This window comes from Fusarium coffeatum (genome assembly GCF_003316985.1).
Source record: "Fusarium coffeatum strain FIESC_28 chromosome Unknown BRIP53273_contig_81, whole genome shotgun sequence".
Lineage (NCBI taxonomy): Eukaryota > Fungi > Ascomycota > Sordariomycetes > Hypocreales > Nectriaceae > Fusarium > Fusarium coffeatum.
Window position 1 is genome coordinate 187,089 of NW_022157877.1, and position 17,407 is coordinate 204,495.

At 48.7% G+C, this 17,407-nt stretch overlaps 3 protein-coding genes across 3 annotated transcripts; 2 read left to right on the plus strand and 1 right to left on the minus strand.

The window, feature by feature from the left end:
- Positions 1 to 1,924: 1,924 nt before the first annotated feature.
- Positions 1,925 to 3,078, plus strand: FIESC28_03919 (uncharacterized protein; the record flags this gene model as incomplete). Its single annotated transcript, XM_031158068.1, has 2 exons — positions 1,925 to 1,996; positions 2,101 to 3,078. 2 exons carry the CDS (start codon positions 1,925 to 1,927, stop codon positions 3,076 to 3,078), a joined length of 1,050 nt encoding a protein of 349 aa, XP_031017927.1.
- Positions 3,079 to 6,867: 3,789 nt separating this feature from the next.
- FIESC28_03920 (uncharacterized protein) lies at positions 6,868 to 9,330 on the minus strand (the record flags this gene model as incomplete). Its single annotated transcript, XM_031158069.1, has 1 exon — positions 6,868 to 9,330. One exon carries the CDS (start codon positions 9,328 to 9,330, stop codon positions 6,868 to 6,870), a length of 2,463 nt encoding a protein of 820 aa, XP_031017928.1.
- A 4,547-nt stretch (positions 9,331 to 13,877) lies between these two features.
- FIESC28_03921 (uncharacterized protein) lies at positions 13,878 to 15,587 on the plus strand (the record flags this gene model as incomplete). Its single annotated transcript, XM_031158070.1, has 1 exon — positions 13,878 to 15,587. The coding sequence occupies one exon, from the start codon at positions 13,878 to 13,880 to the stop codon at positions 15,585 to 15,587; it is 1,710 nt and encodes a 569-aa protein (XP_031017929.1).
- Between the last annotated feature and the right edge of the window lie 1,820 nt (positions 15,588 to 17,407).

Below are 17,407 nucleotides of genomic sequence, written 5' to 3' on the forward strand. Positions count from 1 at the left end.
AAGAGAAAAACAAAACTTGGATAACCTGGTCGAATATCTGGCCAAGTATAATCCAAGCCTTGATTGAATGTGAGCTTTAATTATCAGCAAGTTGAGCACGATTATGCCCGAACCACTATACATAGGTAATCGATATGGACACAACTCAATCCAAGGCTCAATTGAATTGGATAGAGCAACTACTAAGACTCGTTGATCATTATGGTGATAATTTCTTCTATCAGACTCGAACCAGAGAGCGAACCGTTCGCTAGCGAAATTAGGAGTATGGAGAGCTCTGCGAAAATCATGCATGGGATCTACCTCCTATTTCTATTTCAACTTATAGAGGATAGGGGAAACGATATCTGTGCAGTATCCATATATTGATCGCCAAGCCGATATTCGCTCAGGCAATCCCTTGCATCGTGGTCGGTCAAGACCGAGTTTTGGTCAATCTTGAAAATAATCAGGGGCCAATCACGCTGAAGGATGACCAGCAAGGAGTTGGATGCAGTTAAAACAAAGGACAAAGATCAAGCTAAAAATGCAGAATAAAATAATATAGAGGAACCTTGCATAAATCTAGCAGATATAAAATGAGCTGAGTATAGAGTAATAGTATATCTCAACGGCAGCTCGATCTAATAAGGGGACTGCATCTCGCTTGTGCTGATAGAGGCCTATCAAAGGCGCCTCATAATAAGGCTCTCGCAGGTAGGCCTTCGCCGTCGAGAGCATAAGAGACGAAATAATTTGGTCATCTTATGCCGGCTAAGGCTGGCGTTTAGGTTACTTTATTTCTGTACCCTAAGCCTTAGTGGACGATTCTGTCTCCTGCGAACCAGAAGCCTGGGTTGGATGGAGCTCTCTCTTCCGTTCCAGCTGGGAATGGAAACGCCAACTGGGTCGATTGCTGGCCCAGCAGCGTCAGCTCGAGTGAGAAGGGATCACTACAAAGCTTCTGATTGGCTGAAATCAGTGTGCAAAGTGCATGCATAAATACTTTTTCTGAAAGTACTCAAGTAGAGTGTACATGTCTAATTAAAAACTTGCAGGGCGGATCGGGTCTAGTGAGCAAACTGGGGGTTTCGTTTCCAGAGGAATGTGACCAGATTTTACTTGGTGGCCCCAGCGACCAGATGCTGGGGGAGGTTAGTTGACGTATTGAATCGTGGGTCGTCTCATGTTTTGGTGATGGATGGTTTTTCGTATGTTGAAAGAGCCACTGCAGTTGAAGGGTTTGAGTTTTGGCTTGTGCTTCGATATTAGGGGGATGCTCATCACGGACTTTACTTAGTATGCACAGACATCAGATAGATAGATTATGAGGCTGCATAACAATAATGAAGAACAAAGAAACATCACCAAGTCCGTATCCGAACAAAGAAATGCGGCTAGAAATCATTCATTGTTTACTACAGATCCGAAGCTCAGCTCGAGGGGAAACTAGTACTGTACCTCAGTAACTTAACTGCTACAGTCATTAAATGGTTACCCGGCCGTAGTAGCACGGAGCCCCTCACAGGGCAAGTGGCTTCAGAAAAGGTCAAAGTACCTGCTACTTGATGACGGGCACCTGCAGAGTTAGCGGGACCCACTTGAGCCAAGTTTAGCACGCTCCAGCTCCTATAGGTACAGTACCTAACTGTAACGGCCCCTCGAGATTGCATTTGCATTGGATGCTTCTCTTTCTCTCCAACTTTACTTTGATTCTTCATTCATTCATCCAAACACCATCCACCAACCAACTCACCACAATTCACTCCTTGAACCCATTTTTTGCACCTTGACTCTCATCGACGAGCCTTTAACCTGTCCTCGAGTATCACCAATTATTTATCACCTCCTTTTTACTCACATCGATCGATTCGACCACTTAATTTCTTTCATCTTTCACGGCGGTTGCCCCTAGCAGCAAGTGCACAAAGTGCTGCAGCATACAATGTCTTCGCCGTGGAAGAAACAACCAGAGGATGTCGTCGATAGTGTTCTTAAGCGTGCAGAAGTGAGCAAGGTAAGCAGATTATTTCACCGTCGACAAATTCGTTTTCAATTCTGAATCGAAGTCATCCTCTCCTCCTTGAAAATCACCTTTGACTGACAGTTCCCCACTTCTAGATCGCACGTCGTCTACAGAACCGCCTCGCCCTCGCAAAGTTCAAGACCAAGCATGGCTGGGAAGATCTCACCCTCGACTCCATCGAGCCCAAAGTCGAAGAGGAGTTGCGAAGAAAACGCCTGGCCGAACCTACAGATGTCCTCTCCGACTCATCATCAAGTGCATCCGACCTCCCATACCCTTCTCGAGCTCTCATGAGCTCTCCGATGAAAGCGCCCCTGTTCTCGGATGCGATAGGCTCCAGCAACGGCAGCACCGGTCACCGCAAGCGCACATACCTCGCCACATTTCACGATGTTTCATCGAGCCCTAGCAAACGGTTCCGACTCTCTCCTACAGCACACAAGTCCTTTGGCAGCAACGGTGTATGGAAGAACTCGCATTCACTTGCACGATCGTCTCCTCTGAAGCCCCGGCGGCAACAGCACTTCACCACATCGGGCGGTCCCGACGTCTCCTTTTATCAGCAGGGTATGATGGGCCGTGACCTGACATCACCTAATTTTGCAGCCCCTTCCGATGATGATGACGATCTTCTGCCTATTCACTCTTTCAACCCTACCAACATCCGATCATCTCCTCCACGCACACCACCCATGCGTACCCGATCTCTCAACAAGCGAACCAAAGGCGATGCCGGTGCAGGTGGTAACGGCAAGACCGGCGAAGAAGGCGCAGATCTCCTCCTTTACCTAGCAGCTTCACCATCGCCAGCTGTCAGAACCTCAACTAGAACACGAATGGAGCCTCCTTCAACCCCTCCTCTGAAGAACAACAAGATGGACCTGCCTTCTTCGATGATGATGACACCTGGTGGGGGCAACATGTTCCCAACCACTCCCAGCCAAGCATTTGACTTTGCCGAATTTGTCAACATCACACCCAGTCCAGCACAAAAGACATTCAAAACACCAGTCTCACTCACGGCAACTAGGACACCCGTGAGCGTAACGCAAAGACGACTCACGTTCGACTAGTGGTTGTCGTCGAGTTTTGATTTGTTTACTTGATGGATGGATATGGGATTGGTGTTGAACCAGGATCCGAGTTCCTCGTGTACATGATACCATGACAACACCCGCGCACGCATCTTCTTTTCACTTTTATTATACTGTTTGGATCCTGCCCCAGCTTTCTGAGGCGTACAGAAACGCTCACTGTACATGTCTGTTTTTACACACTACTTTTGCGACGGCGTTATAGACTAAGCGGCTACGGCATGAAGACCGGTCTTTTATCCCCAAGGAGGCCGCAGGAGGCCGTGTTCCCCTATGGGGACCTGGAGGATGGTATATTTGGTGGTTGAGTTGATTCATCTCGGTTGAGGTGAAGCTTTGATAAAATGAAGATTACATTACTATTACATTATGGGCCGGTTCAGGAGAAAAGGGGTAATTTACCTGAGGTTACTAGATGGGATTGATGGAACGGCTTATGGACAATGTGATTACTTACTACTTTGCTATCGACTTGACTAAACATTTGTTCACATTTTTTACTCTGATTTGACTTTGGCCTTGGATATTGGTCGTATGACCATGGTCCGTCTGCAATTGACCTCATGCAAAAACCTTTTTTTCTGCAATAAGCAAGGATCAAGGTCGTGTTTGGCGCGCGTCCGACGGGCAATTTACGCGCGAAAGAGCGCGCAGCAGTAAAGACGTGTCCGTTTCGCGCCCAAGGACCCTTACTCTTTAAGATGTAACCAATCAAATACAGGTTTCCGGCAGAGTAAGTTTCCATGTCTGATGTCATGAGTTCACGAGGGATGAGTCGACTAGAACAAAGCGTGTTATTTGGTTGGATGGAACGCGGATGGGATGTGGATTAACGAGTGGCTCAAGAGTACTTGTCTCCAAAGTACTCGACCAAAAATGTTAATAAGAATTGGATGTTACTGAAAAGAGAAGGTGTCCATTACTGCATATCAAGCTTATCATGGCATGACTCTATGATCTGGTCAAGGTTTACCTAACTACTAACCCATCTTACCCTCAGTCTTCAGCGATCCTTACAGCTTGGATATCGCCTTCTGTAGAGTCAATAATGTCCTTAAAAACATCCTCAATGGGCGTAACAAATGCATATCCCTTAGCATCCCTCCAAACTTTCTGTCCTCTGGTTAACAACCCGACAACTCTGCCCTCGCTATCAAACACCGCAGCACCACCGTCTCCCGCATCTGCAAAAGACTTATCTGGACTGCCACCTACTGAACAAATGGCGCCTCCAAAGATAGGCCACTCTAGTAACATTCTTCCTTCTGCTCGGCACAAGCTCCTGTAGCGGCTAAATGTCCCTTGTGTGATGCCCGTGCTGCTGCCGCCTTTCCAGAGCTGCGTGCCTTGTTCCATGCTCCGTATTGTCAAGCCTGGACTCGGACCCTTGAGCTTGACGCCGTTGACTTGAAAGCAGGAGTCCATTGCCACACTGGCAGTTCAAGAAGCCTGGAGGGCCTGGTGGGAGTACGCCTGGGAGAAGGGTGTTTTGGCCGTTTCGTGCGCCCATTCCCAGTACAGCCCAGTCGAGTGCATTTCTGTCCCGGCCTATCCTGTTGCCGGAACAAAAAAGGACTCGATGCACGTCAGAGGAATGGGTTTCGAAGAACTCAGCTTTTATGGTTTTCTTCTCGTCGATGTCCTCTAGAAGATCGGCCAGTTCTAACGGTTCCAGAATCAGGTCGCGTTTATGGGCAGTCCTGTCTTCTTCAAGACACTTCATGGAAAAGTCGTGTTTTAGCCGAGACGGACTTTCCATGAGTGCTGAACACTTATCGTGATACCTGAACTGGAACCCTCGCTCATCGACTTCTCCAAGATGGCTGTCCCATATGGCCGGCACTTCTTTAAGGTATATTTTGATCCGCTCGTATTGGGCCTTAGTGAGGGTTCTCCCATCACCATATCGACTTAAGGTAGTATCCAAACAGACATTGTATCCTTCAAATGCTGGTCTAGCGACTTGGTAGTTCGTCAAGGCGCCCTTGTGCCATTTATCAGGACGAGATCTTTGCTGGAATTCGATCCAGCAGCCCATCGTTGCGCACACAGCAGGTACGCCATCCCCCGAGCGCCAGGTAGCGGCGATGTCATCTCCAGGTCTCATTTCGACCCTGTACTCTTGGTGGTTATAACGTGCTCTTTCAACCACAGTCTTTGTAACACCTTCGAGCCCCATTGGCGGCATCATTCTGAGCATATAGCTCTTGCAAAGGCCATGTTCCATATGGACGTAGAGATTTCCCCACTCTATGTTCTTAAGGTGAGTCTTTATGTCCCTCACAACGTCTTCCCATTCTACCTCGTTGGACTCGATGCCGAGAGAAATGTATATCGTGATAGGGTTCGACCATGGGTTCTGCGCATACCCTCACTTCATCAGAGTGATGGCGGCCGTATGCGATCGTGTGGCCTCGTGAGCTTGAAGGCGTTGGTATACGCAATCACGAATCTCTGGCCGGCCTTGTTCCATGTGCATATTTGCAGGCGGGGGAGAGATGTATACCGCTTGTTGCAAGTAACGAGCCCTCATCTCGAGATGAGCCTTCTTATTCCCCCCGAGATGTCTATTCAGACATGTTGCCATGTCTTGCACAATCAGTGGCCATTCCCATTTGGAATCTCTGTTCCAGCTCCCAACGATCAGAAGCGCAGGTATATTCGTTTGAGGATCACTGGGAAGTGAGGAGTATCCAAGATCCCAGTCGAAGTCTTGGGCCCTGTATGTAATATGGTGCTTCGAGACACTCCTGTTAAATTCATGATAGACCCTGGAACAGATTTCTGGCAGCCAGTTGGGGAACTCATTACCATCGTATAATTCCAGCGGTAGTGGACAGAGGCATGGCCATGCTGAGCGGAACTGGAAAGTCTCTACCTGGGGAGTTTGTGACAAAATTCGAGACATCTTTGAATCTATGTCGATACAAGAAACGTTGTTTGCGGATGAACTGTGTGGTGATAACTGCGTAGTTGTTTCTTGGATAGCTTGAATACCGAGGAGAGTAGAGTCGTAACTAAGTGTACAGGATATTTCCCTTTTTCATAGCAGTGGCATTTCAGATAGTTTTCGTTAAGCAGAGCATTCAAAGCTTAACCACCATCCCCGAGCGTAAGTTCTGTGTGTTGTCGAGGTCCGTAACAGCATCTCATTCTGAGTCGCCTTGAGCTCAACAAGTCTCTAGCACTACATAGTGTTTGACGTTTAGTCCAAGGGCTACAGTCGCATTAGATATTCAATGTTACAGTTATATCTATCCAGATAGTTGGAAAGGCATTTCAACCTCTTAAGAACCTGGATATATCCAGCTTGTATGTACAACACACACAACTCGAATCAACGAAACACAGTTAAACTTCATAACATGTATACATAGAGTCCACTCTGGCTTACAATAAACTATCCACACACAAATACGTGGCAAGTTACACGAACAGCACAATTTTTATTAAATAGGGTTATAGAACTAAAGTCTCGGCGGAGCATAGCAAGCTTTTCTGATTTTGACTCTAGCAACAACCATCTTGGTGTGCGTTCTTCTAAGGGAAAGAAGGAGAAAAGCCGGTTCTGTGGTATCATAAGCATAAACGCTGACATCAAACATCAACACCCATCTATCCATCTTCTAATTTTCATCATCTTCTTCCATCCTTACAACAAGCCATGCATCCTCCAAGAGAACCTATCTATGCTGGTTCTCCGCCGAGATGGAGCGAATCGAATTGTTTCTGTGTTCCTGGGACGAGTTCTCACATCGAAAGGCCAGCTCAGCGCCTCCAAGAGTTGTCATCACTTCTGGAGTGCTGGGGAGGAACGGGGAGATCAGTCCCGTCATCCCCATACCGGCCGTAGATGCTGGGAACACGAGGGGGTACAGGAGGCCACTCGCTGATCGAGCTCACTCCGCTAGTATATTTCGAAGTGAAGCTGTCAGCACGTGACTGTCTAGTAGTGTACCGGTTGTTATTGTTGCTGTTGTTGTTGGCGGTACTGTAGAAAGAGCTAGCAACAGTGTAGCGAGGCACTTGTTGAATGTTGCCATACATGCTGGGAACCACTCGATTATCAAGTTCCAGATCAAAGGGGTTTGAATGAACCTTGCCACGCCAGACCTCTTGTGGCCTGAGATTCATGTTGTCACCCGTTGATTGAGGGGTAAGATTGCGCGACATAGGTGGGCTTCGACGTTGGTCGACAGCGCCTCCATATATCGTTGGCGATTGCCGCGCAAGCTCTGGTGACATGATTGAGTCTCCATCAGCAAAGGGGTCGTCCGCTGCGTAGGGTCGGGCAGGCTCAAGAGGCTGCGGCACCATCGAGCCATGAGGCGGGACACTATGGGAATATTCACGGGCAGTGGCTGAAGGTCCCCCAACGGCGGAGTTGTAGTCGGAGAAAGGATTAGGGCTTGGTGTTCGTCTTCCGTCATAGCCCGGTTGCGCCATAGGAGGAGCCGCGGCGGGGACATCCCTGGCAATCGACTCTTCGAAAGCCTGAGACCACCATCCATTTTGTTGCGGTAGCCCAGGGGGGGTTGAACTTGCTCTGCTATGAGCACGTGGAGTGGGCACGACTTGCCCTTCATGGCCGAATTGAGAGTTTCCGCGGCTCATGTTGATATGGGAGGCGTCACTCATAGATTGCCGGAGTCGTTGACTAAACTTCTTGGCATTGGCACTCATGGCGGCTGCAACTTTGGCAGATCGTGGTGTTGGGCCCAGAGATTGGTTGTCGATTTCATACTTCATCAGGTTACCAGGTGTACCGGGTGGTGCACCTGGACGAACACCGAGAGGCGTGAGAAGGGTGCTTCTACGGCGCTGCAATTTTCGTCTTCTGATGAGCCAGAAGATGACCAGTGCCAGCATAGATATCCCCAGGATCGAGCCAACAATACTTCCCACAACGACTGGGGTTGCGCCTGCATCCTCTTCCGACTTGTCCTTGACAACGGCACCAGGGGTTTCGGTTTCCGAGGATTGGCCAGTTCCAGCAGTTGCACCAAGATCAATAGTCGTAACCACACCATCAGCCAAGGTCGCAGTGGTATACAACGGCTCGGAGCCACCAACATTCGTCTCGTCGTCATCAGAGTCAGAGCCGTCAGAGGTCTCGGTAGAGCCACCAGCAGACACATCAGTGCTGGTTCCCTGTCGGGTTTGGAGAGTTGTTGAGCGAGAAGGGGGGCCCGTGTAAGTGAACGACGCAGTGTCAAACTGAAGAATTTCAGAGGTAAGTGTCGCGGACAGTGAGAACGATGACTCCGTCTCCGTCTCGATGATCAGACGAGCATTCTCTGGCGTGTTTCCGGGCCCTCCTTGTGTTGTCGGTTGAGCAGACGGTCGGGCAGGGTTCTGTGCATCTGTAGTTACAGGGTCCGGTCCATCGATGAGGCGAGCGTCTGATGGAGTTTCCTGGGGTGCCTGTTGAGAAGTTGGCTGAACGGGTGGCTGGGCGTCAGTTGTCACTGGATCAGGTCCATCTATCGGTTGGGTCGGCTCTATTGTCTCCTGAGGCGGCGGCTGCGAAGTTGGCTGTGCGATCGACTCAATGGGAGGTGTTGTTTCTTGAGGTGCTTCCGGGGCCGGTGGTTGAGGAATCGGTTCGACAGCGCTAGTCGTCTCGGGCAAAGGTGCGGGTGGTGCAGGCTCGGGTTCTTGTCCTGGCGCAGTCGTGGGGACAGGGTCGACCGCTTCACTTGTCGGAGGGATGAAAGATGCAAACTGAGGGGCATCTCCGTTGTTTGCAGGGACCTCTTGAGGGGGGTCCTGCCCAGGTGCCGTCGTAGGGGCAGGGCTAACTTCTTGACTTGTAGGAATAAAGGTCGCGAACTGTGGAGCATCTCCATCTACAGGAACTTCGTTGGGAGGTTCTTGACCAGGCGCAGCTGTGGGAGCAGGGCTGGCTTCTTGACTTGTAACAGGAAGGAAAGTCCCAAATTGCGGAGCATTTCCATCGTTTCCAGGAACGCCGTTAGGGGGCTCCTGTCCTGCCACGGTCGTGGGAACAGGATTGACCTCGGGGTTTGTAGGAGGAATAAAGGACGCAAACTGGGGAGCGTCTCCATCCACTACAGGAGTATCGTTGGGAGGTGGCAAGTTCTCAGCGGGCGCCGTTGCAACAGGTGGTAGGGCGGCGCTGTTAACGTCCTGTGTGTTGTTGGCTGGAACATATTGTGTGACCACGACGGTTGAGACCGGGTCTGGGACGACGACGATGCGAGATGCCATCTCGGTCTGAGTAATTATTACGGGAGCTCTTGCGTCGAGTGATTGTAGGTTATTGGTATCGGCGTCTTGTATGCCGGCATACTGTCGTCCAAATAAAGAATTCAATACAGCCCGTGTCCTGAGGGCTAACATTCTTGACTAAACACTTCGCGATGCCAGTCGCAATTGGTGAGAACTGAGCTCAGAAGCCTAGCTCGGTGTTGATCAAAAGTGAAAATAATCAGCAAGTGTGTAAGAGTTTACATACGGGCCTCGGTGGCCATCTACTTGTCGGCGATATGCATGTAGATGGATGACCCAGTCACCATGTAAGTGGAATGAGAGTAAGAGAATGTCAGTATCACGGCCAAACACCGTGACAGGAAAGTATCAAGAAAGAATGAACAACGTTGCAATAAGAGAATGTAATAGGACAACAAGGAAAGTAAGGGTACGAAACAAGGAAAGAACACCAAGAGAAACAGAAACGGAGAGAGAAAGAGAAAGAGAATCAAGCAAGACGAAGAGTGTGAGAAGAGAACGAAACGACAATATGATTGCCCAGAAGGGGGGAAGATGGCCAAGACGAAGTAACCCAAAGGGGAGAAGGACCAAACGCTTCTACTGCTAGCGTTTTACCTGAATCCAGATATAACAGCACAGGTTCAGTTCAAGCCGGTAGACTGGGATGTCATGGCGCGATACCCTGTCCTGCGACAGATCTGAAGCACGACAACCTCCCCACGCTGTCTGAGCTTAACTGCGCTACACTAGTAGCTGCAGTCTAGGTTGTAGCCGAGGAGCAATCAGCAAACAGAAGACGGGAGAGCTGTCGGGAGCAACAATGTTGAATCTGGCATCCTTTTGAGAAGTCTTGGCTTGCGTAGCCATCCATGTGGTGTTTCTGTTTGTGTTTGCCTTTAGACTCAAGTTGGACGATGATGGTGTAAGTGAGGTTAGAGGATACGACACCCGCATATGCCGTCATTTTTCATCTTCTCTTCTTCCCTCTCCCATCGTTTCGTTTCTTTTGGTGTGGTGAGTGTAACTGTAGATGTCCATTGACTCCATTCTGGCGATCAAGCCAAGGACTCGGAGTAGGTAAATGATGCAGTTCGGCAGCGTATACCGTATACGGAGCGTGTTGTTGGTGGGAAGAAAGGCTGATAGCCAACTATCCTAGACTAAAGGTGGACCTTCAGCCAGAGCCAGGTAGGTGAGGCTCAGCATGGCACCTTCCATCTTACTACGACCGTAGCAGCCGTAGGTAGGCAGGTAGGTACGGATAATACTCGTACAGATAGGTGGAGTTCCAAGAGGATCTTGGCAGGAGCATCCCATGATGGCCTTAGCGCCCGAGAGCAATCCTGTCCACCTGAGACACCTGAGCACCCACCACCGTTTTTGGTGGTAATCGCCTAGCACACCTACTGTAAACAGACTGATAGGCCCGCTAGAACAAGACCTGGACGGTAAAATAGCCTCTGGATCCCACGAAACAAACCAGATGAGGCTCTGGAAAATTCCATTCCACATAATTTTCCGTTTCTATGTATAGTGTTTCTAGTATAGTGCACTATATATTAATTACACTAACAGACGTTCCTGCATTTCACCTGCATAACGTACCTGAACTTGGTCTTCTTTGGGATGAGACCGGCATTAGCTCAGTTTAGAAAACACATGGCAAAATAATTTACCACTGTTTGTATTCAGTCTCTGTCTTTCCAATATTCTCTTCTGTTGGTCAGCACGACGAGACCATTAATTAATCAAGTTGAGAGACCAGCGCCACATGCATTGATCCTCCTTTATGCACTAGCGACCGCTTAATTGTTTCCTCCAAATTCAAGACGTGATCCTCCCCTTGATCCTGGCTTGGATCAGTCCATCCGTCGCCCATCAGCTCGACCCATGTTCCCGGCCGCAACCGCCGTTCTAACGTTAGTCCATATACAAGATCCCTGTTGTCTCATCTCGAGTCAAGCCAACTCAAGTTCAACTTAACTCAACTCAACTCAAACTCAAACTCAACTCATCAAGACTGCCACCGTTCCCTACCTGAAGTCTGCACTACTTACCTTTTCCTCCGAGCTTCGATTACCGAAATAGAATTCTCCTTCGCAAGACTTAACCGACCCGGATCAAATGTGACGTTTTGGTCCTAATAACCTTAAAAATCTTGACCTTACAAAGGTGGGACAGGGACATGACACAGTTAGTTGAATGAGTTGTCCACTATCGTCCGAGAGCCTACGTTGGTTTCTTATTAATCTAAAGTCTCGACCTGTCATGTCTTACAGAAGACTCGTCTACTTTAATCCCATCATCCTCTTAAGCTGCGAGTAACTCATATTTCAAAAAAAGAAAAGAAGGAGCAAAAAGTGACAGGAGGATTCCGCCAGGTATACAAATGCTTCTTTTGATCCCCTTTAATTTCTAAATGACTTCCTAGTTGTGCCTTTCTGCCAAATGCATTGTTTTCTGCATCTAGACCTACCAACATTCTTGGCACTTCTTCGAGAGGATGCCCCTTTTCACAACGCGTGGCCGTATCTGGTCGAAATACACGAGAGACGCTCACGAGCCTCCTTTTTTCCCACCCGTCAGGTCCAGTTGATAATTATTTCGTCCGAGCTTTTTGGTCTAGAGTGTAAGATTACCGAGGATTGCTCGTGTAGTCTTGGTTACCAGAACAGCTCAGCCATTGACAAGTGTCGATCGGCGAACTTGGCAATAGGTCTGAGCACAGGTTGAACGTATAGCCGGTTAGCATCTTTTCTTGGTCGTTGTTTTCTTTGAGCCAGGATTCTAATACGCACTAAACAACCGTCTGAGCTTTGACGATGCCGTGAGAACGTCTACGAGATGGGTGGGTTTCACTTACCAAACCGCTTTCCTAACCCAACGTGCTAGTAGTTGCGGCACAGAGACACGCCTGAGTAGGCTGAGTTACCTGACGCCTCGTGAATAGAGTCAAAGCGATCAGTGAATGACTCGCCTGATGTTCTTGGAGGCTTCCAACCCTAAGGTTACCATCCCATGACTGAAACCTCCGTGCAGATGCAAAGTGACATGGTAGCTCAAATGATTCCGGCTTCTGTAGGGTAAGTACGTCGGGCATTTTCTCAAAGGCAAGGATACCGTAATAGGGCTTTTCTGTTTGAAGAGATAGGATGTTCCTGGAATAAAGTCATACGGTACCACATGCGAGGGACGATAAGACATGTCAGAAGTTAACAATTACGACGTTGATCGTGACTTACACGTGTTTAGCAAGGTTTTGGTTTCACCTCGTGTACCACAACTCTTATTTCTTTGGTACTAACCATGGTTTCTTGTAAGGCACGAATGAACGATTCGGGATTCTTGTCCGTTTCATAGGCATCCATGTTAATGCGAACGCGACACATGCACTGCCCACAGTCAAGCTTGTTACATGAAATTGGTGTCTCTGATATACTAGCTCGTCGACGAATGGTATCGCTGGCAAAAGTCAAACATGCATACACTATTGCCCTCTTCAACTCCTGTTTGTGCATGAAGCATAACATTTATATATTATACCGGGTACTGTGCTACGGGCCATCTGTTTGCATTGAAGAAACAGGGTCTTGGTTGATCCATGCAACTGGTCAAGCAGCTGACCAATCGCGGAAGGAAGGGTCCATTTGCCGGCGAAATGCAGATTCTCATGATCTGAGCTCATGAGAAGATGAGGAGGAGGAAGTTTTTGCCATTTGTTGTCATTATCTACCTATACGTTGGATACTGCCTACTCGAACAGCAGTAAAATAATCGCGCTTTTAATCGGGGTAATTGACTATCTAGGTAGGTACATTTATCGATTAGAATTGAGGCTTTCCATTGGTTATTTTCCGTACCTATCGTGCCTGCCTTTGTTAACGTTGTTGTTTTCCGCGGCTGTTCCCGCCTCCAAATGGACCGAGCCAATCTTGGCACTGACCGTTGGCCTAAAACTTTTGAAGCTTCCTTCCAGTTCCAACTCAATCCGAGTCAAGCCTTTCAACTTGCTCTTTTCTTGATTGTTTCCCCTAAAAACAACGGCCAATTCAGCCATCGCATTCTATACAAAAGTTTTGCCTGATGCCTTTTAACTAGAATTGTTTTGTTTGTTTTGGTTTCTGTCCAGCAATTTTAGCCCTCTCTTGTTATCAGTACATCTTACTTACTCGTCCGTCCATCACGACATTGTTCCATCGCTCACCTCTCGTCTCTCATCCTTCAGTAGCTAAGCCAAGCATTGTCTCATCATTTATTTCCGAGGCATCCTACCGAGTTATTAAGCCACTTCAGGTCCCCAATCACTCCAGCAGCCTATCACTATGTGAGCCTCCTCGTGTCTGAGATGGAATGGACCTTCGCTGACGTCGTTTGCTCCTTTTAGCATTTCCTCCTACGGTCGGGTACCTTACATTGCTTAGTCGCGCCACTGCAACCACTTCAGCCATCATGTTTGGTAACTTCACCACCTTTGGTAAGCCATCTCAGCTTGTTCCTGCTCTGAGCCTTTCTTCCCCTCCTATTTGACATCTCCTGAGCCTCTCATGCTCGCAAAACACCTCATCACCCCCTCACTTCGTTTCCCTGGTCCATTTCGCCTGCCCCTCCCCCACAGCTACGGCAGCTACCGTGCAAGCTTCCTCCACCTTGATAGACCCTGGCTAAACTTTGTCCTTCTCTCTTCAGCCGGCATCCCAGCCAAAAGCAAGGTAGATCCCAAGGACGTACCACCTCCTACGCCTGTTACTCTTCCTCGTTTCCAGCCTTTCGCTCATCAAGATGATCCCGTCGATGATGCCACTGCGCTTTCAACTCTCCTCCGAAACACGGGACGATCAACTGCTGCCCTCGGTCCTCTCGGTTTCTCTGCCATTGGCCTCAACCTGAACCTCGATGCCAAGCCTGCTGACCTGGTTCCTGATCCATCGTACATTCCTAACTTCGACGAGTGGGACAAGTTGACGCCAGATGAAGCCCAGGAGAAGAATCAATCTACCCGAAAGTCTTTGAGAAACGGTGGCCTCTCTCCTGGTTGCCATGTTTATCTAGAACGTAAGAAAGAGCTGTCCAATGTCAACGAAGACGCTTTTCGGACTGTCAGAAGGCTTCCGGCACCCAAAGGAAAGACACAAGCTCGGCTAGGGAATGCTTATGAGTTTTTCCGTTGCCTTGAGGCATTCACTTCCTTCTGGGACGACCCTACGCAGCCAACATCTCTCCCTCCATCGCCCGAGGTCTCAGCTGAAGCTACATCATCCGATGGAACTGTGAACACTGAGGGTACAAAGCCTGCGAGTCCCAAGCCGGATGATAGCTCCAGCTTTTTCAGAACCAGTGCCGGTTCCTCGATGCCGCTTGAATATCGCAACAATCTCATGACAGCTTTTATCAAACTCGTTGCTTACGATTTTGGATGTAACGTCTCGCCTAGCCGAACTGAACCTCGACTTCATTTCAGCTCACCACAAGGATCTGGATCTCGCAAATCCTTCTGTCCCTCTGGCTGTCTTTTTGTATTCCAGAGCCCGACAACCCGCGAAGCCGCCCGGGCAGGCGTGGTTCATGGGCCTGTAGCTGCTGTCAGTGCGAGAGGAACAACTGACTTCACTCAGCCAGACCCAGAGACTGCGCAATCACTCGACCTTGCTCGAGAAACCGTAGCGGCTCTCATCACGGCGCAGCATCGTGCACGTGAAGGAAAGACGGAGAAGCGCTTCGGTGAGGGAGAATGGTGGACAACCAAGAAGCGCTGGGGAGGTGGCCCTGGAGGTCCCATCGGACGTGAAATCGAGAAGGATACAGTACAGGGCGACAAAGACGCGAAACCAAGTGACGAGAACGGCTTACCAATGCCACTCGCCAAGAAACCCCGTAAAAACATGAGTATCTACGACAACTATCGCATGATCCGACCCCCCTCAGCACATTGGGATAAAAAGGCTCAGTATGAAGCCATAGGAAGAGTCAAGGGAGCTGACTACGACGATATCTTTGTAGTGAGCTCTCTGTTTCACCATGTCTCAATCCTCCGTGTCAGGGTGCCAAACAGACTGCTTGAAGTTCTGGAAGGGGCGGGCGAGCCAGAAGCAGGCAAGCGTAGCTGGGGTAAAGTTGATGCGTGGAGGAGCCCCTGGTATGATCTATTTGATACGACGCAACGTATAGCTGCTATGAAGCTAGTATGGGGCATGATGGCTTATCAGATGAGAAAGGAGGATGGTAGTGATGGGGATGTCAATATGACCAACACCTGAGCTTATTCTAACGGTTGTTATAGCTCTGGAGATGAAGACACTCATATATCGGCATATTGAACCTTTGGTGAGGCTTGATTCTACAATGCTGGATATATTTGGATGAAAATTTCGGCCAACCTCTCGGCTTTCTATATACACATCCGCATTACATACGCAGCAGGTATTCAGACAACGTTTCGTTACCTCATGCTAAGTAGCTAGCATAGAGCTGGATAGATTTAGAGCCAAATCTGTTGGTCTTGCGTGTACTCAACTAGTTAAGCGATGTCAGTGTCAGTTGCGTTTGCCCTTGAAGTCCTTGACAAGCCACCAAGGGGTTTAAGTAATGAAGGCTGGTCTTTGAGCAAATAGTCAGAAGTGTCTCATGATGTTGGTTCAAGTTCGTGCACAAATTCCAGGGACCATAATCTCGGGTTCAGAACATTGACTCAGGATAATCGAGAACGGGTGCCCAGAAACCCTGTTGCCATGCAGGGCGTTCAGTCTTGTGGCTCGTCCGCATTGCCCATAATATTGAGTTGACATTCGGATAACGTGATGCATCTGCAGGGCAGCAAAGGGGTCCAAGACACAGCCGAGACAAGACAAGCTTACAAGACATGGCGTGAGGAGCTCAGATCTGGCAGCTACAGCAAGATAGTAAAAGAGGCACAGGGAGAGGCACGCGGAGCATAGCTTCCTGCAGCGTTCCAGCTCAACGGGTAGGGCACGGGTGCGGTATCTAGTTGCTAGCAGCATCACTAGTGAGGCCAAAGTCGACTGATTTCGCTTAGAATCCGGGGGATGGTTGTGTCTGTGGCTCACGTGGCTGCATTGGAGCTATCTTGATCGGGATTGAAACCCGCGTGGCATAGTCAAGCCCTGATGAATACGGTACGGAGACGGCTTCTGGTTTAGTATTGGATCTCGGGAGGCTTTTTGAGGGTTTTCTTTGAGAATTAATAGTTTTGAGGCGGCCGGGAAACGATACGCGAGATAGAATGAGTTTGATATGTAGATAGATATGTGATGTCTTGTCTGCTGAGCAACTACTATGTGAGATGGGATTTGTATTGTAAGGTTCAGAACCATGTCATGGATGTAAGCTGCAGTAGTCTGAAGTTGAGTACCGACAACTTGGATGACAGTTGATAGTGTACCGTAGTTTGGGAACAACTAATATCAGTCAAAATCAGGCCCAGCACAACGGTAGAGCACATCCATGATGAGTGAGGCCTTCCCTCACCTCAATGAAACTCGTCACTCTTTGTGCCACAGCCACCAACCAGCATCAAAGACCCTGAAGATGACACAAGTAGACAAGCCTTAAAACCTCCCCGCTCAGCTCCAGGCGGCTGAGCAGGAAAGAGTCTTGATTGGGTAACTTCGCCCTGGCTCAGCTGTCGGCATGCCCGTCTGCTAAACCCAGAAGAGATGATCTTCGTGCCGTGGGCGGGGCGGGCTATCGGGTAATTTCAGCCATCTTTTTTATTGTGCAGTTTTCTTTTCTTTTTTCTTTTTTCGAGGTACGAGATCGTGATATCGAGGTTCAAGTTGCGGTAAGTGTTGTGTCCCTTGCTTGACGAAGAAACCCCTGTGGATGCTTCCAAGTTCCATCTGTGTCTTGAATTTCTTTTTGTTAGGTTTTGGCTGCAGATATGATGGCTTCGGAGATGGCTTGAGCGAGTTATGATTAGATGTTACCTGGTAATGACTGTAAGTGAAGCACATGTAGATAGATTATTCATGTTACTGTCTGTGAATTGTCCGTACTGTATTCGTGCATGTTATCTCTATCGGTATCTGTATGGATATCTATCGGTAAAGGAACCTCCACC